At 42.3% G+C, this 25318-nt stretch overlaps 3 protein-coding genes across 4 annotated transcripts in view; 1 reads left to right on the top strand and 2 right to left on the bottom strand.

Annotated features, from left to right (window-relative positions):
- Nucleotides 1–267: 267 nt before the first annotated feature.
- On the bottom strand, nt 268–5593 carry nutf2 (nuclear transport factor 2). The gene is made up of 5 exons (XM_070831419.1): nt 5523–5593; nt 4101–4221; nt 2700–2771; nt 2358–2456; nt 268–1224 (listed from the first exon to the last, which is right to left on the bottom strand). Exons 2-5 carry the CDS (start codon nt 4197–4199, stop codon nt 1111–1113), a joined length of 384 nt encoding a protein of 127 aa, XP_070687520.1. The 5' UTR covers nt 4200–4221; nt 5523–5593; the 3' UTR covers nt 268–1110.
- A 3053-nt stretch (nt 5594–8646) lies between these two features.
- Nucleotides 8647–13806, bottom strand: tsnaxip1 (translin-associated factor X interacting protein 1). The gene is made up of 10 exons (XM_070830578.1): nt 13788–13806; nt 13492–13632; nt 12999–13092; nt 11341–11537; nt 11035–11176; nt 10051–10217; nt 9825–9938; nt 9331–9440; nt 8972–9095; nt 8647–8736 (listed from the first exon to the last, which is right to left on the bottom strand). Exons 2-10 carry the CDS (start codon nt 13570–13572, stop codon nt 8647–8649), a joined length of 1119 nt encoding a protein of 372 aa, XP_070686679.1. The 5' UTR covers nt 13573–13632; nt 13788–13806.
- Nucleotides 13807–14943: 1137 nt separating this feature from the next.
- The window catches only part of ranbp10 (RAN binding protein 10), a 34945-nt gene continuing 24570 nt past the window's right edge, over nt 14944–25318 (top strand). For both annotated transcript variants that reach the window (XR_011584318.1, XM_070830878.1), the window contains exon 1: nt 14944–15251. Coding sequence is in view for 1 of the 2 variants with exons in the window: in XM_070830878.1 (XP_070686979.1) it covers nt 15053–15251 (199 nt within the window). In the remaining variant the exon portion in view is untranslated. The remainder of the gene's footprint in view (nt 15252–25318) is intronic.

Genomic DNA, 25318 nt, shown 5'->3' with positions numbered 1-25318 from the left:
ACATTCCACATAATGAGGTAAGTGTCAGCCCGATCATAATATTATACATTTATACAATCATTTTATAATATAATTTTCTCTATCAACTGGATCACTACAATTATAACCTTGGTACTGTTCATTCCAGCATAATTTCTGTGGTGAGGTCACTCAAACTAATGCACTTGCAAAGACAACACCAGTTTAAAGACTGTGGAGAGATAAATGAAGGAGCAGGAAAACAACACGGAGCAATAGAGCATAAAATGGAGAGATGAGGCCAACCCATTAAGAAAAAAGTCCAGGTTTATTGTCTATCGTGGCTGTAGTCCATGTTAACTGCCAGACATGTGTGTGAGAGAGAAAGACAGAGAGAGAGAGAGAAAGAGAAAGAGAGAGAGAGAAGGAGAGGGTCAATCAACCAATCACACAGCAGGGTCAAACTATGTCCTCCATGTTTCTTTGGTTTGCAAGAGCAAAACCTGGCATGAGGGAGTGGCAAAGTAAAGAATTATGTAAAGGAAGATAAAACTCAGTTAAATACACTAAGGCAACAAACAAGTGGCATCTAAAAACAACTTACAACACAACAGGTCGGAAGTGAAGAAGCCGACTCTGAACCTGAACATGGATCTACAAACCAACAACAGTCAACAACAGTGCTAACAGAACCGAGCTGACAGCTGAGTGGAGTCGACAGTAGAGTAGAATGGGTTAGGATTCAGTAAAGATGGGTGGAGAGCAGAGCAGAGTAAGAGTTAATGGCGTCGGTCAGCTGTTTGTCTTTCTGGTGGCTTGAGTGTAGATATTGTAATGGGGGGGCTCCCAGCGTCATGCAGATCAGCGGAGTGGCAGACAGGGGCATTTGATTGGTCGGCCGGCTCGCAGCAAAGAAACACGTCGCAGTTCTACTGGCTGGGGTGGTCTGAAAACCCACCTGGATGAGGTTCAGTGATTGACATCTAGAATCCGGTGTTTGCTTGTTTGTCAAACAGGCGTAAATGAGACAGCAGGAGGGAGGGACGAGCGTTCTCTCTTCTCCCCATCCTCAACTCCTCCCTCCCCTCCCTCCATACTTCACACAGTGCCCTTCACTATGGCCGCCCCTGCCCACCAGAGCGAGGAAGGGGGTTAGCCAAAGTTGTGAATGGCCAGCCTGAACATGTCATTGGTGCACACCCATGCATCGTTAATGTTCTTCAGGATGAAACTCTGATGGAAACCCATGATGGGGTCGTCATCTGCCTGCAAACACACACACACAAATAGCAGGGGGATCAGGGTTAGGGTTAATGGTTGCCAATGGGGAATTCAGTTAAGATTAAAAAAAACATCCTGCCTGGTTCAGGATTTCCCCAAAGAGGGAGTGCAGGAAAAGAGGCTCAAGCATCATATGGAAACTGAAAGTGGAAACCCCACCGATCTTACACTAAAAAGTCTGTTTACAGATCTGTGGGAATGTGTAAGTGTTGTATAAAGCCTTTTGTGGCCTTTGTGGTTGAGTTGCATTGTGGGTAATGTAGGGGCCAGGTTTTTAAAAAGGAGGAAGAATATGTGAGGGGGGAGGGGGGGGCATATCTCTGGTTCTGCTGCACTGATTGTGATCCTAATCTTCAAACTGTCCATCTTGAGTCCAACACTGATTCACAATGCCAAGCACAGAGACTATAGGGACACATGTCACATCCGAGCCTCGCTTCTGTTTCTTCTGTGGAACATTTTCCTATACGTGTTGTTAGAAAACAACCAGATGATCTAATCAATATGACAGAAATGCAAGAATGTGGGACTTGAAACGACAGCTAAGACATCCAGAGCACTAAGCTAGGAGGAGCTGATGTAGGCTGCCTGCCTGTGACGCAGAAAGGACTCACCACTTGTAAGCAGATGGACATTATCTCAGGTGTATTGAGGTGACACAAGCACTACACTTAAAGGTGCTTATCTGGCCATGTCAACTATCCATGCAGGTAGATACATTGCAAAAACTCTTTTTTCCCCCCAATATATATGTAATGGCAGTCACTCAGACTGCTGACAACTGGCTGGGAAAAAGTTCCACGCCAGCTCCCAGCCACTGACATGGAGGAAGATTTCATTTCGGCCAAGTAAACAGAAAGGGCCTGGTGAATACCCACCCTGGACCTGCCTGGCCCCTGTCACGGCCCAGCCTGCAGTTCTAGGTGGCTGCACCTGTACACAGGCACTAAATATCTCATGACAGTATTACTTTTAAATGAAAGAACAGTAATTAGATGCTATGATAATATGGTCATAGAAACCATTTGAAACAGAGACACATACATGAATAACCTTATTTACCTTTGCATTCAATGTGTGATGATTTGGCTGTAAAACAGAAAGACAGTGCTACTTACTTTTAGCTGTCCTACAACCATACTCAAGATGCAGCAGTCTGGAGTAGGCTGGTGGTCCTGCGCTGTTATACTATGCGCTATTTTTGAGAAGGGGAGACTCTGGCGCGCGCACACACACACACACACACACACACACACACACACAGAGGAAAAATACACAAGGGGAAGATTAATACAGATTCCTCTAATTTATCAGGTTTTGTAGCCAGGTTGCCCGATCCCCCTACATAACCAGATTTCTCAGAGTGACCCCGTTTCTTGTGTGCATGCAAATGTAGTGGTGGCTACCCACCACCTGCTACATGTAATCGGAGTATAAAACAAGTTACCAGATAAACTCACAGTGAGTTTGTCAACGATTGCTGTTTTTCCCTGATACTGCTGTCCTTCCCATGTAAGGCATGACGCATCGATCTGTGTGGAGCAAGACAGAGACACAGATATTGTTGAGAGTGAGCTGAGGAGAGCAAACTGAAAGTCCTAACATGACCTGCACATTACAGTTCATTTTACATGGCTTGAACTAGTCGATTATGTTTCTGCACAATTGTATTTTTTTCAGGCAGTCGGCTTATTTCTCTATTCAAACCGGCAGGCTGAAATAGTCTAATACTACTAATAGTATTAATTTAGTCAAATAATAAAATGTAAACGTAGCAAAAAGTGAACAAATGTTTATGTGCATATATCGCATGCTTTTGGCTATAACATGCCTTCAAGGCTGCGACTAACGATTACTTTCACTAACTGATTGTGTCGTCTATAAGATGTCAAAAAACAATGAGGACTGCTTATTAGAGTTTCCAGGAGCGCTTGGTTGCTTGTTTTGTCCAAACACAAGATTAAGTGTATCCCATTTAGTTTACTCAGATGTCAGAAAAGCAGCAAATCCTCACATTGAAGAAGCTGTATGAATGTAAAAATGTCTGTCCATCCACTGATCGACTCACTGACTAACTGTTTCAGCTCTCTGGCAATACTTTGGTAGTGCTGTTCAGTGATGTGTCCTTCTCATCTATAACTGAAGCTAATGATATGATCCATGACACTGATATAGCCGAGGAGGATTTGGTTGGATTATTATTATTTTTTTAAAACACATTTTTTGACTGTGAGTAAGGGATTATATAGACAAGTCAATCACTTCTGTTATTATTTGAATAATCAAAAACATATCCATCAGTAACATAGGTGATGATGACAGCCAGATAATGTAGTGCTGTCAGGATCGAACGTTGTATGGTTGATGAGTGAAACACCCACCGAGCCTTTGGTCGTCAGCTAGCCATCCTCCAAGTTCTACTGGCTCATGTCTGGATTGAAAAATCTACAAATACCCCAGCTGACCCTGCTTGTTGAGGTAGGCCCCAGGTTTTGTGACAGTTATACAGCATTGTCTTATATATGCACGCAAAGCAAGCATTCCCTGTTGGCTACGGCCCTTTGACTATTTATTGCACACCATCAGAGAACGTGGCAACATTCACACACAGCAATTTTGAGGGGCAATATTATTCTATCAAACTGACAAGTTTAGTAGTTTACTTGTGTTCATTTAATCTATGAGTCTTTACTGCTTATAATGTGTGTCCCTAATGACAGCTCATATAAACAGGCCTCACTCCTCCTTAAGCAGGCCTGGTCTTTGATAATATATGCACAGGTTTGTAGTTCATGGGTGCAGCTCAGCCCTGTGACAAGTCGTGCCGTAACTGAACGAAAGCGCGATTCTGTCACACTCACATATATGGATCCCAGTAGTGATCTGTTAGAGTCAAACATCTGGTAGTAGTGCTGCACGAAGCTGGATCCTATCTGCTCCCACAGAGGCTGGTCCACCATCCTGACGCACCCTGAACACACACTGGGAAGAAGACGAAGAGGCGGAAGGGGAGAGAGACAAACATGGGTGAAAATGTAAAAATAAACAATAGCAGCCACCTTATTGATTTTAATAAGGCCACTGGGTTTTTATGAACATAACGTGAAGCTGCTTTGTTGTACACAATCACCAGATCTCAGCCCAAGTAGACACCGATAGGGGAACAAGCAGTTTTTTAAGTGTTTTCTCCTCCTACTTATGTCAGTCAATGTTCACTTGATATTTGAAAACACCCCTTGGAAGCAGTTTCAGGAACAATCAAACGCTGTTGCCTTCAAGGCAACTGAGTGCCTGTATTCACATGCAGAAATATAGAGACTGATGAAAGACGGAATTGTATATCCAATGTATAGAAATGAAAAGCGTCAAAATGGCCGGAATATACACTACCGGATAATACAGACTTTTCTCTTTGGAGCAAAATGTATTCACTAGTTGACTTGTTTGACCACAATTTAAAATTTAAAGTAAAAAACGAAACACGACCAGCCATTCAATGCACTAAAAGAGTCTGAATCCTACCACGGTGACAATAAAACACAGTTAAAATACTTGAACTCAAAGGGCCCAGGCGGATTTTGCTGAATTGACCGGACTAGTCTCTCCGCTTGGGTGACACTGACAGCACAAGTCATGTGCTCCCAAATAACCATACACAGTAGTAACGGGAACAATCCGGGAGCTCTGAAAATTAACGGCCGAAACAACATACCACAAATACTGACGGGACATAAATACTTCTAGGCCCGCGTAAATATAGTTACAGGTGGTGGGAGAGCAAAACAAGCTCATTTAGTCATGTTAAAAAAGGAAAAGCTCATGTATGGCTAGTTGACATAAGCTAACTAGCTGCTATTAGCTTGTGGGCTTGTCTTATTTGCTAACGCTGACTTAGCCTGTGCTGGCAAAGACAGTCGGTATACCTAGCATGCCTCCCCGCCTGCTAATGTTAGCCGTCAGATAAATTCTGTTTCCAGGCGTTAGCTAACTGGCTGGCTGGCTGGCGTTGGCCTTTCCACTGGTTGCTAAAAATACCCCGTCTCCTCCAAGTGTTGATGCCTCCTCCGGGCCCGCGCACACAGCTCCGGACCCCGGAGTAGCTAGTTACCCTACATAGGCGTGCCCAACGTTAGCCCTAAACCGGCAGGAGCAGCCAATTGAACCACTTCTACTACCTAAGATTTGTTCAAATGTCAGACTTAACCAGCGCTTTTTATTTCCGCACATATTTCCATTCACTGTTCCATAAGAGGGTTTCCTGAAAATAAGTATTAAAAACTTACCTATTACCAACACCGAGGCCGGCTGCACGATCGCACAGTGCAGTGACTGTTCCCCCTGCGAGGGCACGCACTCAAAGCCGTACCCGGCCCGGTGGGTTGTGGGGATTGTAGTCTTTATGGGCGACCAGTTTTTCACAGCTGATGTTGTAGTTGTTTTACATCTATATGTTCTGGCTGATGTGAATCCTAACAATGAACAACTGATTGAACTGAACATCAGTTTGATTATCTTTTGGCCTATGTGATTCTACGTACATATACATACATATACACAAATGTATACATATTGGGAAAATACTGACAAATGAGGGCCTGATAAACCTGCTAACAATGCAAAAATGAGCTGTGGCCCCTATTCAGCCACCCAGAATCCAACAAGATTTCTCCAAGTGAATTTAGCTCCAAGCTGCTAAACATTTATTCAAGAATATGCACCATGCAAGCATGATATCACATGAAATACTGAAGCCAGACTGGATTTTTGACACAGGTCCTCTAAACAAGGCAGGGCTGTGAGATTAACATAAAACTGCAGGAGCCACCTTGCAGCGCTTACGTTTTAGTTTGTATCATCCTTCATTTTATATGGTGCATATTATCAAACAAATTTGCAATTCATTAAATTTCTACAAAACAATTGCCCCAGACAGTGAATAGAGGGGTGTCTGGGGCCTCTGAGCCTCTGGGGCCTCATGGTAGTCGGCCACTCTGCCCAGTCGGTAATCCATCTTTTCCAGCTGCGATTACGTTGGGACAGTTTCAGCCCTATCACCCGGCTCTATCGGTGAATCGAAGGTTACTAGATAAACACTGCAAGGCAAGCTGACATGATTTACATTTTATAAAGCATCACACTACATGTCCTACAATAAACCTACAACTGCTGCATGTATTATAGGACTAAGTAGCAGAGAGCACCGTGGTCATTTACAGCAACGTGTTTATCCACATCAGAGGGACTGTGTGAGCTCCCCCAACTTTAGGGAACAACGATAATTGGATGACTAGCAGTTTAAATATCTGTTAGCCTGCCATGTCGGTATTACCTCATTCACAAGAGGGTCTAGAGTTGATTCTGAGTGTGATATTTGGAGTCTGTTCTTGTCTCAACATGGTCAACAAATCAGAGGTGGAAAGTAACTGGTTACATTCACTCAAGAACTGTGGTGAAGTTATGAGTTACTTGTACTTGGAGTATATCTGTTTTATGTTACTCTACACTTCTAGTCCACTACATTTGTGAGAGCAATATTGTACTTTTTAAGTCACTACGTTTGTTTGACAGATATAAATACTAGTTTCTTTACATATAAAGATTTCGCATTAAAAACCATCTGATAAACCTATGAAATACAACACACTGCCAAGATTAAACCAGTTGTTCCAAACTATTTGGTTTCAAGTAAAGCAAGTGTCTGGCTGTGGCCATTTGCCACGTTATGGATGTCTGTGAGTTCCACCTTTCCCCCTCTAAACACCTCAGACGGTTTCAGACGGTCAAATGATCCAATATTTTATTCCAGTGCTTTTACTTTTAAATGAGGTTAATTTTTGTCTTTCATGATGTTAGGTATATACATGCATTAATCCACTTTGAGAAAGGCCCCTCCCTCTTTATCCACTTGTTGTGTGTCACAAATGTGAGGTGGGAGTTCCTTTTTACTTTCATCACGCACAATATTTGATTTTTCTAGAACCCGTTCTTACTCCTGGACACATGGGAAAACTGCTCTAACTCTGAGCTGCATGCCTATATTGTGTGTGTGTGTGTGTGTGCGCGCGCACATGTGGTTCATGTTACTAGGCATCCTGGATGAAAACTCAGTGCCTGAGTGTGCAGCAACAGGTCCATCACAAGGCGCAGCTTCCACAGCATGCTCACACGTTTCTGCTGCCCCTAAGTGGCCAAAAAACTGTGTTATTGCAGATTGAAACCAGAGTTGAGTCAATATGCATTACAGCGTGCGTAGTTCAGTACACACAGAAGTCTTGCTGCTCCAGCTTTCTCCACTGCACCAGTGCTTGTTGTCTCCCAGGTTGCTCATAATTCCTGCTACTTTACACTGAATTGAAGAAGGTGAACACAATTACTGGAGGTTCTGCTGGCAGCCCGACATACAGCCCCACCACCTCCATCCTGTCCTGTTGAAGCTGGTAGATCAGAGTGAGGAACACCCAGTAATTTGATGACAACTCTGACGCAAAGTAGAATATTTGAGGTAGGGATCAATGCAGCTGCAATATTTCACAAAGCCATATGTCTTGTTAAAATCATTTTTAATTAGCTGTCTGATAGTAACATTGTTTTGACTGCGTTAATTACATGACAAGCTTTTGTCAGACTGGACAGCATACTGCAGATGGCCAGTTTTACAAGAAAAGAGCAGCTCACATCGTCTGCAAAACTTTCTCCAGTCAAATCTGCCTTTTGAAAATGATCCTGATGATGTTCCTGGTTTGCACATTATAAACAAAACATCCTAATGTATGTAAAACCATCGAAATCCACTGCAGGCATCTTACAAAGTGGTTATTTAGTCTTCAGCCATGTAGAAAGTGTTTAGGAAATTTTTACTACGCTACGGGACAGGGGGCTGGAGAACATTTTCAAACCTGGCGTCAACACATACAGTAATATTGGCATTTACAGATTACTGTCCATGTCTGACAGGAGCTTATCTGGGGTGAACACTTAAACAGCACATGTATTAATCTCTTTTTCCAGACCATGCGTTTCGGGGGCACTGAGGCCGGACGCTTTCCTTCCTTTATTTATACAGATACAGGCCCAACATCCAACACCTCATTTCATAAAACCTGACAACCAAATCTGAAGTTACACCATAGGGTCTCAAGTCACAAACATCACTAAATGAACTCCCTGTCTAGATGTTGAACTCTGTACAGACTTCTGCTGTGACTGCCATTACAATGCTGATCAATGGCATTGTTCAATCTTAAGTCTGTGATAGGAGACAATAATAATGCCATATTATCATATGTGCATTTGCTTTTGGTTAAATATCAGGAGCTATTAAAAATGTGTTCAATCAATAATCTGTGGTACCACAAACCATTTCTTTCTTTGTCAATGATCAAACAAAATGAATGATACAACACTACGTCAGTGGCTGGATGGAAGGTGGTTTGATGCAGCATTTTCTTCCAAATCATCAAGAGCTGGAGGTAAGGCCGCCACACCGCATTCTGCAAGCTGCTGAAGCATTAAAGTCAGGAGAGCAAAATCTTAGAAATTTTTAATGTCTGGGAAGATGTAAAAAAATATTTTACTTTATTGCTTCACTAAGACAGCCGTGTTAGTCTAGGTGGCAACCATTTCTGTAAATATCTAAGTGTTCTACATTTCTGAATGAGAGCTTTAAGACATGGATTACGTTATGTGAATCACATAAACTCAAATCAGCCTGAAAACCTCTGCTGGTGCGTACCAGGCTGTGGAGTCTCTGGGAGGAGATGGCGTCATTGCTGCTGTCTGGTTCGCTTTGAGCCGAGGCCACTAGTTCATCTAATTCCTGATCTGATTTGAGAGGGAACGCTGTCCTTGGGGCCGCCCTATACATACATGCATACACACAAAAGACTCTCTTTTGACAGAGAAAAACAGAGACAGCCACAGAGGACAAAAACTCCCTTTTCTGCTAAAGGGCTTTTGCGTATCTGGTTTGAAGATCTAATGATAGAGGGTATCGTATATGTTGTGTACAGATTGTAAAGCCCTCTGACGTACGTTTGTGATTTTAGGCTATATGAATAAAACTGACTGAATGAGTGCACCTATTTATATTACCTAAACTCCTGGACGGTGAGTGTGCAGCTCTCAGGGGCATCAGAGTCCATCGGCTCTTTTAGTTGGTTGGACTGAGTCTGGCTTTGGCCCTGGGACAAACTCTCATCCATCTGAAAAACAACCAACAGCTTTTTAAAGAAGCAGTTCCACATTGTGGGAAATATGCTTAATGGTCTTTCTTCTGAGAGTTATTGTCGCTACCCTTGTATCTGTGAGCTCAGTATGACGCCGGAGCAAGGGGACGCTTAGCTTAGCATAAATACTGGAAACAGGGAGAAACAGTTAGCCTGGCTCTGCCAAAAGATAAAAAACAGCACCTCTATTTCTCTAAAAATGACACCTTATCACTTTTACTTGTAGGTTTTTGGAGGAATTAAACAAATAAGATATGACTTGAACTGTAAGTGAACTGTAGGTGCTGGTAAGGTGATGTGCTTTCCATACCAACTGATACACATTGTACCATATTTGGTCCCATGGGTGTTATACAGTACCTGCACAATGATGGGGTCATGTGTCTCATTCTGCATGCTGCCTCCTTTGTGGAGCTCCAGCAGGGTGTCATACTCACTCTTCAACTGATCAAAGTCACCCTGAAGCGTCTTCAACTGGACACAAAAAAACAAGAGCAAGGTGGAGTCCGTTAAGAATCATGAAATCTGTGAATGTGTACATGCATGCGTATGCTGTGTGTACAGTGCATGTGTCTCTATGAGCCACCTGCAGGAGGGTCTGTTTGTGTGCTTGTTCCAGGGTGTCCCAGTCCCGTCGAGGCACAACACCCCAGTACTCCGCCTTCATCCTGTTGAGCTCCTCCTGGGCTTTAGTCAGGTCTCCCCGACACACCTTCAGAGCGAGCTGCAGCACCACGCGATCCTTATTCTCATCTTTCGCAACGGCAAATCAACGACAGAGTTCAGCTGGTTGAGCCTCTTATTTACAAATTCCTAACATGAAGGTTATTGTTGTTTTTATTTGCTTTGTATTTTATTGAGAAATATGCCCATTTGCTTTCTGGCAAAGTGTTAGATGAAAAGGTTCATATCGCTGTGAAGCTACAACCAGGCGCACTATTTCGTGGCCAGATGCAGTGACTTCAGGTGAAGAAATAGTCCAGCACGTAACCCCCAGTGCAACAACAACTCAACCTGTTTTTCATCTCAGTTTTTGTATGGATGAAACTGCTGGCTGTAGTGTCATATTCAATGACCAGAATTGACAGAATCAATCCTCCTATCGCATGTTCAGTAAAAACAGTGAGTAAGCGTATTTCCTAAAATGTTAAACTATGCCTTTAAAGAAAGACCAGTTTTTATTTTAGCCATTGTTGTAACAGACTTTGTCGGAGCCTCAACCAGAAACGATGAGTCAGAGGATAAGGCATCCAATAAAATTTTAGTTTCAGGCTGCTATGATTGTTTTCATTATAGATTAATATGTCCATTATTTTCTTGATGAATTGATTAGTCATTTGGTCTATTAAATGCCAGAAATTGGTAAAAATGCCCATAATATCCCATCCCAACATCTTCAAATGTCTTGCTCAAACAGACTCAGTTTACAGTCCTAGAAAGCCAACTAAACCAGGATATGAAAATCTACTGTTTTAAGGAAAAAAATGGCTCAAAATGATTATTATTCTCATTCATTATTTGTAATTAGTTTTCAGTTGATCATATTTTTGACTAACAGTTGCAGCTTTACCTGTGTTCCCATCTGTGGGATGCTCCTCCTTCCCTAAGCCTCTTGTTCGGTCATTGAGTTGCCAGATCAGCAGCATGCGGGCATCACGCTCCTCCCTGTAAAGCAGATACTGGCTGGAGAGATCAGACCGCAGGCGGTCCACCTGGAGAGGAACAGAACCGAACAGACAGTGGAAGACAGTGATAATCTGCCACAACTTTACTATGTCCACTGACATCTATTGATGACCTTAAATAACGTGTTTGCGATCTGTACTCCTTAAGAGAAATAGTGGTTAGAACACCAAAATACAAATATGTCCCGTACCACTGCCTGCATGGCCTTTTCTTTCTCTCTCATGGCCTCAATGTCCTTCTGCAGTTGCTGCTTCTCCCTTTTCAAGGCTCTAATCTCAGCCTGCTCCTCTGCCCAGCGATCTTGAATCCTCCTGTCACATTCCTCTGTCACCAGCCTCAGATGGCACCGCAGTGGTTCCAGTTCTCGGATTTGATCCTGCTGATACGCTGAGCACATGTAAATTGTATTTAAACAACCTGTCATGAAACTTGAGAGCTAAAACAATTGATTTGGTTTCAATCAAACGCAATGTTGATCATTTAATTAATGCAATGGTCCTCTATAAGCTTCTTAAACTCAATGATGTGCTCCATTCTCTATATTTCATATCAAATAAAAAACAAATCAAGTAAATAAATGAAATCCCTTTGTGTGTTTTGACTGTCTGACAGAGTGAGACATTTGAAGACATCAACTGCTTAAGGATGTGAGAGGCTGTGATCGACACTTGTCATGATGACCAACATGTTATGGGCTAACTGACTGATGGATGCACTGAAAAAAATAAATAACTGATGGACCAATCTGCAATACCTGCAGTTCATCAAACATGATCAAAACACGATTCAGGATTTTATAGTCATACATTTGGTAACAACCTGCCTAATTTTTGTGCTCAGTAATCACTGAACTCTTACATTTAAATTTAACCCTATGATTCCATTTGTTCTCCACAAGCTCCATGTGTTTGTCTTTTCTGAGCAATATATCTCAAAAGATTTAACAAATTTCAATTAAATTTAGTCTTGAGATTATTAGATTTCCATTATTGAGTATTTCTGTAATTGTCTCATGAAGTATTGCACTTTAATGTAAAATGTAGCCCTTGATTGTCAGACTCTTTGTGTTTTGTGTCAGATTAAAAAAGCTTAAACATGGAGTGCCTTGGTGGCCAAGTGGTTAGAGCACATACCACGTGACCACATGGCCAACCACAGCTGCCATCAGCTTGTTCCTGCTGATGACCTGTGTTGTAACCCCCCCCCCCTGTTTCCTGTTGATTTCTCATTATTTCTATCAAAACAATATTATACAATATTTTAATTTAATATTAGAGAATATTAGAGATTGTGTCATCTCAGATGGGTTATGCTATCTCTGATAGATTTCTGGGTTTATCTTAAATGCTATAATCTGACCATGTTTTAGTTCTTTATGGCTCAGTTTCTTACATGTGGCTCAGACAGACCATAGTGGCTGACAGTACCTTCACTTTTACTGGTGCAAATTAAATGGTATCAGACTACATCTATAGCTTTATCAAAAAAATAAAGGCCATCTAGTTTCTTAGAGTGTCTGAACATTTACTATTTGTTCCCTAACACCTACTTCATTAACCTCTTAACCCAGATTTGCTCTCAGAAAATACAGGCGTAAGTGGACACCACACACACAGTGTGAGCCAAATGAACTTGAACTTTTCTTGTAGAAAGGCAAAGTAATTCTCCAAAGACTGGTAGCATGATATTTCTGGTCTTCCAGGGTTAGTTGAACTGAACTTGTCAAAGGCTGCTGTGTTCCATTTCTTTTATAGCACATTAGGACACCATTCAGAGGACTGTAATAATGGTGTAGTTCTTCTTATGAAATGAGAACGATCAAGCAGGCTTACTCACAGACCTACTGACCTAATGTGTTTTCATATTCCTTTTTGATGGCAGAAAGAAGCGGTTGGTAGGTTCTGAACTCTTTGATGAAACAACCAAAGACATCCCGGTAGACCTGTGGCCAAAGCAGATTAAGATATGTGAATACTCTCTGACAAGAAAATGTGTGTAGGGCATTTCTTCTAATCTACATGTATCAGAAATGTTCACCGTCTTAATTTTGTATACACTGTGATTTTGATGGTCTGTTCTGTACAAACAACATCTATTGCATGGCTGTCTGTCCCGAGAGAGGGATTCCTCCTCTGTTGCTCTTCCTTACGTTCCCGGTTAAAAGGCTTTTTCAGGGAAGTTTTTTCTTGTCCAAATCGAGCATCTAAGGACAGTACAGATTGTACTGTAGCCCCGAGAGGCACATTGCGATTTAGGGCTATATAAATAAAATTTAACTTGACTTGACTTCTAGTTTTACTGTAAAAAAAAAAAAAAAAAAGAAAAGACAAAAACATAGCACCTGCAGTTTCAGCTCCCGATGTTTTGGCTCTTGTGAGCTGATACTATGCAGCTCCTTGTTCACATAGCTCTCCAGGTGCATCAGGAGTTGAGGCTTTCTCCCTGGACCTGCATAGATGTGACTGCTGGCTGGCCAGCACAACTATTGGGTTCATCACAACACACACACACACACACACACACATACACACACACACACAGAGAGAGAGAGAGATTCCTCTACACAGTAATCAAAATACTTGATCAATTATAATGCAATAATAATAATACTAATAATAGTAAGTAGTGTTCTTTTACCCTTCTTGCTGCGGGCTGTGCAGCACTTTCTCCTCCCCCCTCCTCTGTCTGAACAGCGTCATTTTGCAGACTATAATTATGTGTAACTCTAAAGTAAAAAAGAACAGAGCTAAGTTACATTGAACATAGTACTTTAGTTAGACATAATTAGCAAGCTTTGTTAGTGATAGCTAACGTTACCTAATAGTAATATTCTTTACTAATAGTTTTCACTGTGTGACAACCTTTTTATCACTTGCCTTCGTTTTTGTGACGGCGCTAAAGGTGGAAGTGTAAAACCTTTGTGTGGTGACATTTCTAGAGATTCTATGAAGGCTAAATGACAACACGACACGCTCTTGTTCTTTGTGGCAGTTGAGTTGTTGAGTTCGGTTCGTTTAGTCCAAGGCTGCCCTTGGCATCGCGGACCACAGCATTGTAACTAGGTTTCCATGGTAACGAGGACGGAGCAGGCAGCAGGACCCACATAGTAGACCGCGGCGCGCCTGACTACTTTTCAAACTGTTTAAGATGAAAACTTTGCGTTTAAATAGAGAACTCAGAGACACTTTCTGACTACGGGAAGCTGCGGCTTTGGTAAACGTCCGTGCATTCTGTAAACCATCAACCCCGAATGGTGCCAATAACAAATACGTGATAAATAAATAAACAAACGGGTAACCTACATTCTAAATACCACATTAATACGGCAACTTCCAGTAATTACAGTCTAGTAAGGAAGCTATTCAAATTAAGCAAAACCATTTGGGAAATCTCTTGAATGGAGGATGAGGCATTTTTCGTAAACAATTACACTTTGTTTTCGTTCTGGAAATAACAGCGCTATTTATGGTTTGAATGAATTTTTTATCTAGCAAGCAAATATATTCATGTTCCACTTTCCCTCGTGCATGTGCCACGTACGGATAAAATAAGGCACGAAGATAAGGTTAGACATTCTGAAAAACTGCATAAATTTAACAGCTGGAAAAACTACATTTCCTAGGCGCCTTTCTCACTGGGAGCTTGTTAACTAGGGGAACAGCCGTAGAGCTGTGTAGTCATTTCTAGAGACATTATCATAACGCAGAGCTTACAGGTGGACTACAGTACCCAGGCGGCAGTGCTCCAGCCTACAGTACACTCCGCTGCTTATCCGGGGATGTCACACCGCTGCTATTTTCTCCCCTCAGTCCCTCTCACTCTCAGCCTACAGCTCCAGCGGACTGACACGGTGCTTTGGATAGAAAGAAACGAACAATAAGATACAGCAACAGAGGCCAAAAATGGCAGAGCTTGGAGCGGGAAGCCTGCCGTTAGGGGATCCTGCTTTTAACTACCAGGAGCACGAGCTGAGCGAGCGGCTGAAACGGCTCTACCCGGCTGTGAACGAGGAAGAGACCCCTTTACCCCGATCCTGGAGCCCCAAGGATAAATACAGCTACATTGGGCTGTCACAGAACAACCTGCGGGTCCATTACAAAGGTTAGAGAGCTGGCTGGGCCCTGATGGTCTGAACAAGTAGTCACAACAGCAGAGGGTCTCAGCTCAAATCTGTCACTGTTGCTGCGGGAGGGAGGGAAGGGGGGGTCTCTGTCTCTCTCTCTATCTCACCCGCACACACACACACACACACACACACACACACGGTCACTCACACAGTATGCGATTATGTTGATTGTGTATGTGTGTGCACTCCTGGTAAATCTAGTCTGAGCTGCTTCTCCTGTCCTGTAACCTTGCTTTGTTTCACAAATGAGCAGAGGAATGCCCAAATGGGTGACAGTGAACTCGCTAACCCTGACAGTCGGTCTTATTAGCACCACACTGAAATTCACCTTCAACAACACGGCTCTCTCCTTTGTTTATTTACCGTTTGTGGCGTTACTTGTTTGCAGTAAACTGACTGCATCTGTCGGTCCCCGTAGTCTGTACTGGAAACTGGCACTGACGGCAGCAACGACGCATAGGCAGGGGTCTGCCAATAAGCTAACTAATGGTGTTTAACAAACAGCAGCTAGCTAACAGCAAGCTATCTCTTAAGCAGTAGTTAGCCTTGTGGCTATCTAGCTAACGCTAGCTAACCTAGCTGATACTTGTGACTAATGTTCTATTGGAAACAGCAGGCTGAACTGGCTATAAGATGGACACTAGCCAAACTTGTTGTTAACATTTTACAACGTAGCACTGAGAGTAATGCTGCAATTGTTCAGTTTTTGACCACGGCGAGCACCAAAATAGAATAAAAATGGCATTGTTGTGTTTTCTCGCGTGATTGCAGAGGCAGTGTTCCAGAAGTCTTTTCCAGAATTCGTATATCATTTTTTCCAGCCTGGAAGCAACCGGTCCAACTCCATTCAGATCAGTGTGTGCCCTGAGCTCAACAACAGTCTCATGTCCAGCCTCCAGCAGGCAGCCAGCTCGTTTTCAACAGCTGCTGTGAGGGAGGAGGCCTCTGCGCATTACATTAGGCCAAATGTACCGATTTAGTCATAAATCTGTGTTATCGGCCGACTCTGCCGTTCTCACAATAACAGCAACTTTGCTCGTCAGACGATGCGCTCAGTCAGTCGTTCGGATGGCTAAAACCTGTCAGTATGGGCTGCCAGGCCTGTCAGATGGATTATCTTATACACTCAGCTCCTAAATCAAAACAAGGTGACATCTGTGTGAAGTCCTGTGCTCAGTCTTTTGCCTGCTCTGTTATTTTTCGTCAGGCGACACGTCAGGGCAGCCCCTCAGTAGCTGGTCCTGCATCTCAGGTTAATAAAATCTCCACAGAGGCTTTGCCAGGCCACCTCGGCCCTGCTGGCTGCTCACATCAGTGAAGCATGCAGAGGATGCAGGCAGGCTGTGTAACCCATCTTGAAAGGCTCATAGGTAGCAGTGGTCCGGCTGTTTGTGAATAGCAGGGAAGGCCTATTGTTTGTCAAACTGGAGACCCCATGGCAGACATCCAGATATAACCCACAGATTACTTAATGCATAATTGATCGGGTCCCTGCTGTTGACATGAACAGTGGTCAAATTTGATATAAGCCTGCATTCTCTGATATCCATGTTGATTTCTGTTAATTATGTGACCAAAGGAGTTTTTACAAAGGCCCTTTTCATCCTACCTTCCATTTTAATCAGTGTTGCTGAGATCCTTGCTTTCTGCCCCAGCCGTGACATTGGCACAAAATGATGAATGGGCCCATGTAGGTCTTCTAGATAAGACATGCCATTCCGTGTGCGGGTTATGTGGGGCATTGAGTCTTTATGTCTATGAAAAGTGCAGAGATTAAGTGACACTGCACAATTATTCAGGGATGACATATAAATAGGTCTGTTCTGGAGTGTGCAGGATAATTTTTCTCCTCCTGGTTGTTCTAGCTCCTGCTCTGTTCCCTCACCCTTGTGGTTTGAATGCTATTTTGACCAGTGTGCCAATTTTCTCTGTTCAAGGCCATACAGTGTCTACCTAGTCCTGGTGTGCACAGACACAGATTAATCAGCCCAGACAGATACATAAATAAACACTGCAACACATATAAACAAACATATTGACATTGTGGCTATGACACCAACACCGACTGGGTGATGACTTTTTTTCTTTAACAGAAACTACTTTACCAGCCCCCTGCTCCACGAAGGACTTATCTGCTTTATTCTGATGCAGATATGATTTCCTTATTCTTTCAATAGGCCTTAAGGATTGATAAATGGAAAGACAGATACAGCTGCTAGACGAGAAGGGCTATTTACTTATAGAGAGTAAAACACTCTGTATACCTAATGTGCTATAGCATACCCTAAGGTGTTGTCTATGCCTATTGTAAGTATGAATTAATATACAGCTGATAAGCATTAAATGCATCTGGTCATCCTCCAGGACTAAGATGCTGAAGGACTTGTAGAATGAAAGGAAAACATCAATTAGTAGAAACATTGATTAAGATATAAATGTACTGTACTTACACACTGTAAACCCACTATCATACAAATCCACTGTTTTTAATCTCATTAATCTGGTTATCCCTATCTATGTACTAAGTAAGTAAAGATTTATTTATCTTGCACTTTTCAGCACAAAATTAAACGTTTAAAACATGCTTCTTTTAAGTCTGTGTAAAATAATAATAAATATGTGTGTCAAGTTTTCACACCACACCAAAATGTTGTTAACTACCCAGCCAAATATGCATCCTGAAAAATTAGGTTTCATAATCCTGGAAAAAAACCCCACCAGTATAGATCAGATCGGTGGACACGTCTCCGCCTCTTTCTGGGGGGAATACATAGCAATACAAAACAAGACCAATAGAAAGCCACCAGAATGAAATAACTTTATAGATGGCCTGAAGACACCCTGTCAGGCAAATATACATCCATGCTGCATGACCTAGAAAGCGCAAGATACATGGAAAAGATTCATTTGATCTACCTTCAGTCATGTCCCTTTATTCTCCAGCATCAAGCTGGTGCACTAAGGTCCGTCAGTAACCCACTTTGTGGCTGGAAATGTCTCACCCAACACCCGTTTTTACCTTATTGAGTCTCCAGGTCAGCAAATTACCAGTGAAATATTTTACTTTTCAGTCCTGCTCTACCAGTAGTATGTTAGCTAGCAACAGCACTGTGCTTTGACAGCTGACCTAGCTAACCTGACCTAGTTAACTTACGTTAGCCTGAAGTTACGGTAGTCAGCATAGCCTGAGCTCCAACCAGTAGTTAATTGTTAGTGGCCTACAGACTACAACCTATTCTTTAATAGGCTATGATCTTTTTATGCAATTATTAGCTACCTTGATTCTGCAAAGAGGATGAGCGCTCACAGGCTCTCTGCTATGCCCTGCATGTGCTATTGGCTGAAAGCACCCCTAAAGTAAGATAAGCTAATATAGGGTCACGAAACACAGTGGCAAATGAGCGGCGCAGCGGCAAAAAGACAAGCATATAGCATTAGCATATAGCTTGGAGCCAAAAAACCCTCCTATCAGGATCTTTTTTCATGACATGGTGGGGGATTTAATCCTAGTGCAACCAACTACACAGCATCTCTTTAGCATCACATTATTAATTTAAATTGGCTTGTTTAAGTGTACATGCTGTTGTCACCTATTTGAGGCAAAGGATTGTTTTCTCCAAAAAGGGGCGTGGTGATGAGAGCCTACTCTGGATTACATATTCCCAGTCTGATCTATTCTCTATATTGAAACCACGGCCACCACAATCTCTGTGAGATCCATAGCTGTTTTTTTACTCTGTCCCCCTTCTCATGTAAAGATTTCTTTAACGGTTTCAATGGCACTTTTAACATTTAATTTTTAGCTTAATCTAACCAGTTACCAGATTAACCAGTCAGGCCAACCTCGATACCCAGTGTTACAATGGCTTGTGTTGACTGCTCCACTGTTGTAGACATAGACTGCATGGTTGCAGACAGGATGTCTGTTCTAGAGAGAAGTTCCTGTAAGTTAGAGCGGCACTGCTTTGGATATCACAGGTACTCCAGCTGCAGGCATGTAAGCAGGCCTGCTAGCGCCAACGCTAGTGTAGTCTTGTTGGTAGCAGCCACAGTCACTCCTCCCATCTCTCACCACTGCAAGGTGGTTTTCAACCCTTGCCAGACCTGACCCCTTACCCCTTACCTGGGGAAGCTTGTGGGCCAGCGCAGCTAGCGAGGGTTGAAAACAGGCTTACAGTATAGAGGGGTGACTGCAGCAGCTGCCAATAAAACTTCATTAGCTAGCAGGCCTGCTAACAATCTTAGCAATACGGCTCAATCTATCTGGAGTGCCCGTGATATCTCATCTAATGTAGTGCTAACAGAGACACTGCTTTAATACACAGGCAAGTCTCTTTAGACCTATCTGCAACAGCAGTGCAGACAACACAAGCCATCGTAACACTGGCTATCGAGATAGGCTTGACTGCAGTGAGGAGACTATGCTGGTAACGCTAGGATAGCGTCCCTGGCCACCGTGTACTGCCCTGCCTCCCTGGGAGGAGTCATGCTAAGGACGCTCCAGCACGTGATCAAGGCACCATCTCAGCCCCGCCCACTGATTGATGACTGATGAAAAACTGTTCCACAATTCAGAACTACATTGCTCACATTCTTTTTATGTTTTTTGCAGTCATTTTCTGACTATTTGTTGGCCCAGCACAGTAATGTCCTGAAGTCTCTGCTCCTTACCAGGGAATCTCACAGGAGAGAAATTGTCACTGCTGTCACTGTCACATCACTGGGGTGGGCGGCAGCACCAGTAAGCTGAGATAGCCGTTCTTGTGAGCACACCTGGCTATTTACCGCTGCTGCCTCAGTTGATTATGGGTAAACTTTTAAACTGAACTTGTTAGCTTACTCATCACTGGCTGTGTGACCATGGCAACCACAAAAAACACAGATGAAATCCAGTAGTGAACACACTCAGTAAAAAACTTCAGTTTGAAGTTTGATTAGCTGGTCTGAGCTAATAAATAATTTACAATATTAGCTAACCTTGCTTAACATGTCATATCGCTAACTACTTCCATCTATAGACGTGGATAGTAGCGGCCATTAGCATATTATGGTTCTATAGGTCATTAGTGGGATGGGGGTAGCCAGTAGCCATGGCAGCGGTGTTGCATCCTGCTGCTCCTTATTCAAAATACAGATGACTGTTGCCGGGTGGCAGACGCAGCAGTAACCACTCCCAGTCTGAAAGCCGGGTGAACCCAGGCATGTTGTGAAGGAATTAAATTTTGGGATGTACGTGGAAAGACTGCATGGCCCCTCGCAGTGATTATGCGAGGATGTGGAAAGTAACATTTGAATTTACTTTTGAATTAACCTGTTGTTTTCGGCGTGTTAACTCTGCCAAACATCTGACAGACGATGTTAGCGAGTAGTAAACACTTAGCGGCTAAAGAGCCATGCTTTTCCTTCAGGAGTTTACAAAACTGTTTGCTGTATGCTAACACATTCACCATAACAAATAATAAGGTCGATAATATACAGATGTTGAGTTTACAACTTGTTGCACTGCCCCCAAGTAGCTAAAAAAATCAATGAATGCAGCTTTAAGCTTTTGCACTTGTGGCAGCACTTCTCTGTGAATAACCTTCTGCTGAGCTGACACGAAGTATGAGGTTGTGACCCTTATTCCAGCCACTTCACACTCAGCAGCAACCCCCCCCCCAAGTGATGTAGGTCACAGCTTGACAAAACAGCATCATCTGAAAAAAAATCTGACATGCAATCCTGAGGTCACCATAGAGAACTGGACGTCCTCAAGTCTTTGGCTGTGCCTTAAAATTCTGTCCTTGAAAATCACAAACAGAATAGATGACAAAGCACATTGGAGTCCATCATCTACTGAGAAAGCGCTTGACAAAGTGCCAAGGAAGAAGACAAAGCTTTTGGTCCAGTTATACAGGGACCTAATAGCTCATAGTATCGGCCTCAGTGGCCCATAAGCCCAGAGCTGCCCCTTCAGGATGCACTGGACTAGTCCTTTAAAGATGGTCCTTCTTTAACAAGAAAAAGGAAACTTGCTGCAGATGCAAAAAGCATCAGATGTCACCAGAAGTGAAGAATCTTAGCTGTGTTCTCATCAAAGTTTAGTTGATCAGCAGTTTTTCGAGGTGTCTTGTGGCAGCATTGCATCGCGCAGTGATGCTAGATGGAAGTAGGTGAAGTGATTTATATATCACTGCTCTTTGATGTATTTGTCCATTTGACCATTTATACAAAATGGTGCCTTAAAAGGAGATGGAATAGGGCTGGGACTTCTGTATTTAGCCAACTTTAGCTAACTTGTTTTAAACCATACCTACAGTACTGAAATAGTGTATTATGTTGCGATGATACATGCTGGCTAAGGTCATTAATGTTTGAGCTGAGCTCCTCAACTATCACCTCCACCTACTTTCCAATTCCAGTTCCAAACTTAAACGATTTATTTATGTGATAGATGTAAAAAAAAAAAAAAAAAAAAAAGTAGTTAGTAGAGACTTTTGTTAAAGAACAAATTGTCAACATTTCCAGAGAACAGTTTAGACCTCTTAGAGTTTTAAAGGCCCTTCACACTCCCACAGGTGTGTTCAGTTGGCTAATTAAACTTCTGTTCAGGCTGAAGGTGAGCAGAGCTTTGATGGGAATTGGGTGAGCAGTTAACAAAACTCCATGGACTACTAATACAGAGGGCATTTGTGACTTAGGAGGCACAACGGGTTGTATAGTCATCACCAAGTAGATGGTTTGCAGTAGAGGTTGATGGTTTGCATAGTAGGGACAGTGGATTTTTTAAGGCTGATATGATAGCATTAGTTTGGACTCCCCGTTTAACTGTTGAACTGAACAGTCAAAGTAGTAAGTGACTAAATAAATAAATTAAATGATTGAAAATCAGGAACTTATCATCAAACTAAGCGTAAAAAATCTAGTATGTAAAATAGCTCAATGGGTAGGAGTTGTATTTATTTTACAAGTTTTTCCCCCTCAAAGTTTCAGGTGTTAAATTACAGTTAAAGAGTAGCGTTAAAGAAGTTACCATATAAATCTTAGTTAAAAAGTGAATTACCCCTTCATCACGGTGACATCAGTCTGAGCTTGTGGTGTTGTCATGCAATGCCGTGCTTTACTTTTGCAGTAATCTTAGCCTAGTCAGCTACTTTTACATATGCCATTTTTTTTAATGAACCAGCTTTTTATCACAAAGTATCAAAATGTTATCATTATTAGGAAAATGTCCTAAAGATCCTAAAATGTGCATTTTCACTCCGTAGCTTGATTATTTGAAAGTCAGTAGCATAGCACTGAGCGAAGAACGAGTCAAAGCTGCTGCTCAGCGACAGACTCTGATTCAGTGAACTAAACTAGTAGCGCGATCAGTGTGTGCTTTGGTTTGTGGGACACTGCAAAGCACTTTGGGTAAAAGCCTCATATAAGTGCATGTCAATCTCAGTTCATTAAGAAGAATTTCAAAGTTAAAGTTGTCCTGCAGTAAGAGGTGCAACAAAACTAAAAGCAGTTGACCTGTTGACTCAGCAGCACCTGTCTGAGGGTACAATGAGTGCATAGGACCCTGTAAGGGTTTTATTTTTTACAGTTCTTTACTTTCCATAATAATAATCTCTCTTTGATTAACCATCTATACTAGTTTCATACTGGGTGGTGGTTTACATTTGGTTTCTTTGAACCTGTTTGGTTTAGAGTGGTTTAAGTGCAGGTTTAACCTAAAAAAATTTGGAGATTTTTCTAGATCAGCATGTTAAATCACAACTAATATCATGTTCCACCCCTCAAACAAAACTACAGAATGTACACTAAAACATACTTGATATATTGTTCTCTTCAATGCAAACTATGTATGGCTCACAGTAAATATATTAGGGCCAGTTAAGGTTGTTGGAAAGTAGTCTTACTCTTTGTAGCTTTAAAGTTCCCAGAGGTTAGCATAACCAGTAAATAATAATCAGTAAAAAATACACCGAAGTGTTGACATGCAGCCTTTGCTCTATGCTGCATTCATGAAATGTCAGCAGAATGGTGGGAACGGGAAAAGACAGACTTGAGAGCTGTTGTTGTGTAGATAGATACACTGATTCTACTGTATTATTAGTGTTTATAATGTATTTTGCTTAGAGTTAAATGATGTAAATTGGCTGCCATTTGCAGCTGTACTGTACTGTTCACCAAGTACAGAGACAAAGACATAGAAGCTGTCACAAATTCCCAGTACCCAACTTGGAATTGCAATTGCTATTTAGCCTGTAGTTTACATCACCAGACACTGGGTTCTTTCCATAGTATATTATTTCCTCCCTGGTGAAGGTCTGCTAGGCTTGTTTCAATGAGATTTTTGCCTTAAATTTGCTGTATTGGATTCAGGTCTTCAAAAACATCCCACTTTTTGGCGTTGCAAAAGCCTTTAGAGGCACTGGGTTTAACCTGATATGATTGCTCTGTACACCTCAGAGTTCATGTCTTCTGTCACAACAAAAGTAAGCACTAGTGACCCGGTGCCACTGGAAGCCATGCATGCCCACAGATCTCACTGCCTCCACAGCGTTTTAAAGATGGTCTGGTATGCTTTGGGTCATGAGCCGTTCCAAGCCTCCATATTTTTTCGTCTGATCCTTCTGGTTCAGGTTGATCTTTCTTTCATTTGTCCATAGAATGCTGTTCCAGAACTAAGCTGCCTTTTTTAGATGTTTTTTTTCGTAAAGTCTTATCTTGCCTTTCCACTCTTGAGGCTTATTGCTGGTTTGCACCATGTGGTGAACTGTCTGTATTTGCTCTTGTGAAGTCGTCTCTTTATGTTAGACATGGATAATATGCCTACCTGCTGGAAAATGTTCTTCACTTGGCTGGATGTGGCGAAGGGTTTTTTCTTTACCATGGAAAGGATCCTGAGATCAACCACCACTGTTCTCCGCCATGGAGGCCCAGACCTTTTAGTGTTGCCGAAACTCACTAGTGCGTTTCTTTTTTTCCTCGAAATGTACCAAACTGTTGGTTTGGCCATTTCTAATGTTTCTGCTATCTCTCTGATGGACTTTTCTTGTTTTTGCAGCCTGAGGATGGCCTGTCTCACTTGCATTTAAAGCTCCTGTGACCGCATGTGGTGGGTTCACAGCTGCAGCCACTAAATGCAAAAATACCTCACTAGGAATCAACTCCAGACCTTTTATGTGCTTAATTGATAAAGAAATAATGAAGGAATAGCCCACACCTGTCCATTAGCTTTTGAGTCAATGTCCAATTACTTTTGGTCCCTTTAAATAGGGAGGGGCAGCATGTTAAAGAGCTGTACATTTTGAATTAAAGTTGAGAGTCTTCACTTCAGCCCGTATTCATTGTATAACTGTAACTTAAATATATTTTGGTAAACAGCTAATATAACAAATTGTGTCTCTGTCCCAAACATCATGGAGCGCAGTGCTTGTAACCTTGCCAGACTGTGTTTCTTTAGCCAATCTAACAATTAATCGAACAATCTACGGCATTCAGAACAACGCCTAGTCATTTGTGCACTTGAGTTTGGTTGCTTCAGAGATGCAAGGACAAAGGTATGTGTGTAAGAAAGTTGTCGGGTGAAAAAATAAGCTAAACTGTTTAATTTGAGTTGTAGCCATGTTAACAAGCCATGTTAATGTTTTGTACTTCTTCTGTGGCACTTTGCAAGCATTCTGCACACGCTGTAACAGTGTACTTGTTAACATTACGAATGTGCCCTCTAAGTCCCCCATGGTCTCTGTCTTCTTGATCAGTGACATAGTGCGATTCTCTCTGCTGCTACTGCTGCTGTTGACGGGCAGAGGCAGAGGACAACGTGCGGCTGTGGCCTTTGTCACACTTGCTCTTATTGAACTGATAGATTAAGCACCTTTATCTGCTTGTAGTCAAGGATAGAACCTGGGGTGGGATCGCTGGTCTCTTAGTGTGCAATTAAGGCCTTACTGTGCTGTGGGGTAAAAACAGGACATTAACCTTTTGATCCATGACCTCTGGTGGACAGGCCTGATGTCACGTAACAGCTGAAAGGTGTGACACCACAGTGCCAGTACTGTCTCTCAGA

The sequence above is a fragment of the Pempheris klunzingeri genome, chromosome 5 (assembly GCF_042242105.1).
Source record: "Pempheris klunzingeri isolate RE-2024b chromosome 5, fPemKlu1.hap1, whole genome shotgun sequence".
NCBI classification, from domain to species: domain Eukaryota; kingdom Metazoa; phylum Chordata; class Actinopteri; order Acropomatiformes; family Pempheridae; genus Pempheris; species Pempheris klunzingeri.
This window is presented reverse-complemented; position numbering and strand designations above follow the sequence as displayed.

Bases quoted from the DNA above. Each gene is read 5' to 3' on its own strand.
- nutf2 (XM_070831419.1), bottom strand. From the start codon at position 4,199: ATGGTGGACCAGCCTCTGTGGGAGCAGATAGGATCCAGCTTCGTGCAG. The intron at 2,772-4,100 runs GTGAGTGTGACA...TGCTCCACACAG, and splicing joins CACTACTGGGATCCATATAT to ATCGATGCGTCATGCCTTAC. The intron at 2,457-2,699 runs GTGAGTTTATCT...TGCGCGCGCCAG, and splicing joins CAATCGTTGACAAACTCACT to AGTCTCCCCTTCTCAAAAAT.
- tsnaxip1 (XM_070830578.1), bottom strand. From the start codon at position 13,572: ATGCACCTGGAGAGCTATGTGAACAAGGAGCTGCATAGTATCAGCTCA. The intron at 10,218-11,034 runs GTAAAGCTGCAA...CCGTTGCGAAAG, and splicing joins TCCCACAGATGGGAACACAG to ATGAGAATAAGGATCGCGTG. The intron at 9,441-9,824 runs GTACTGTATAAC...GTTGTTTTTCAG, and splicing joins ATGACCCCATCATTGTGCAG to ATGGATGAGAGTTTGTCCCA.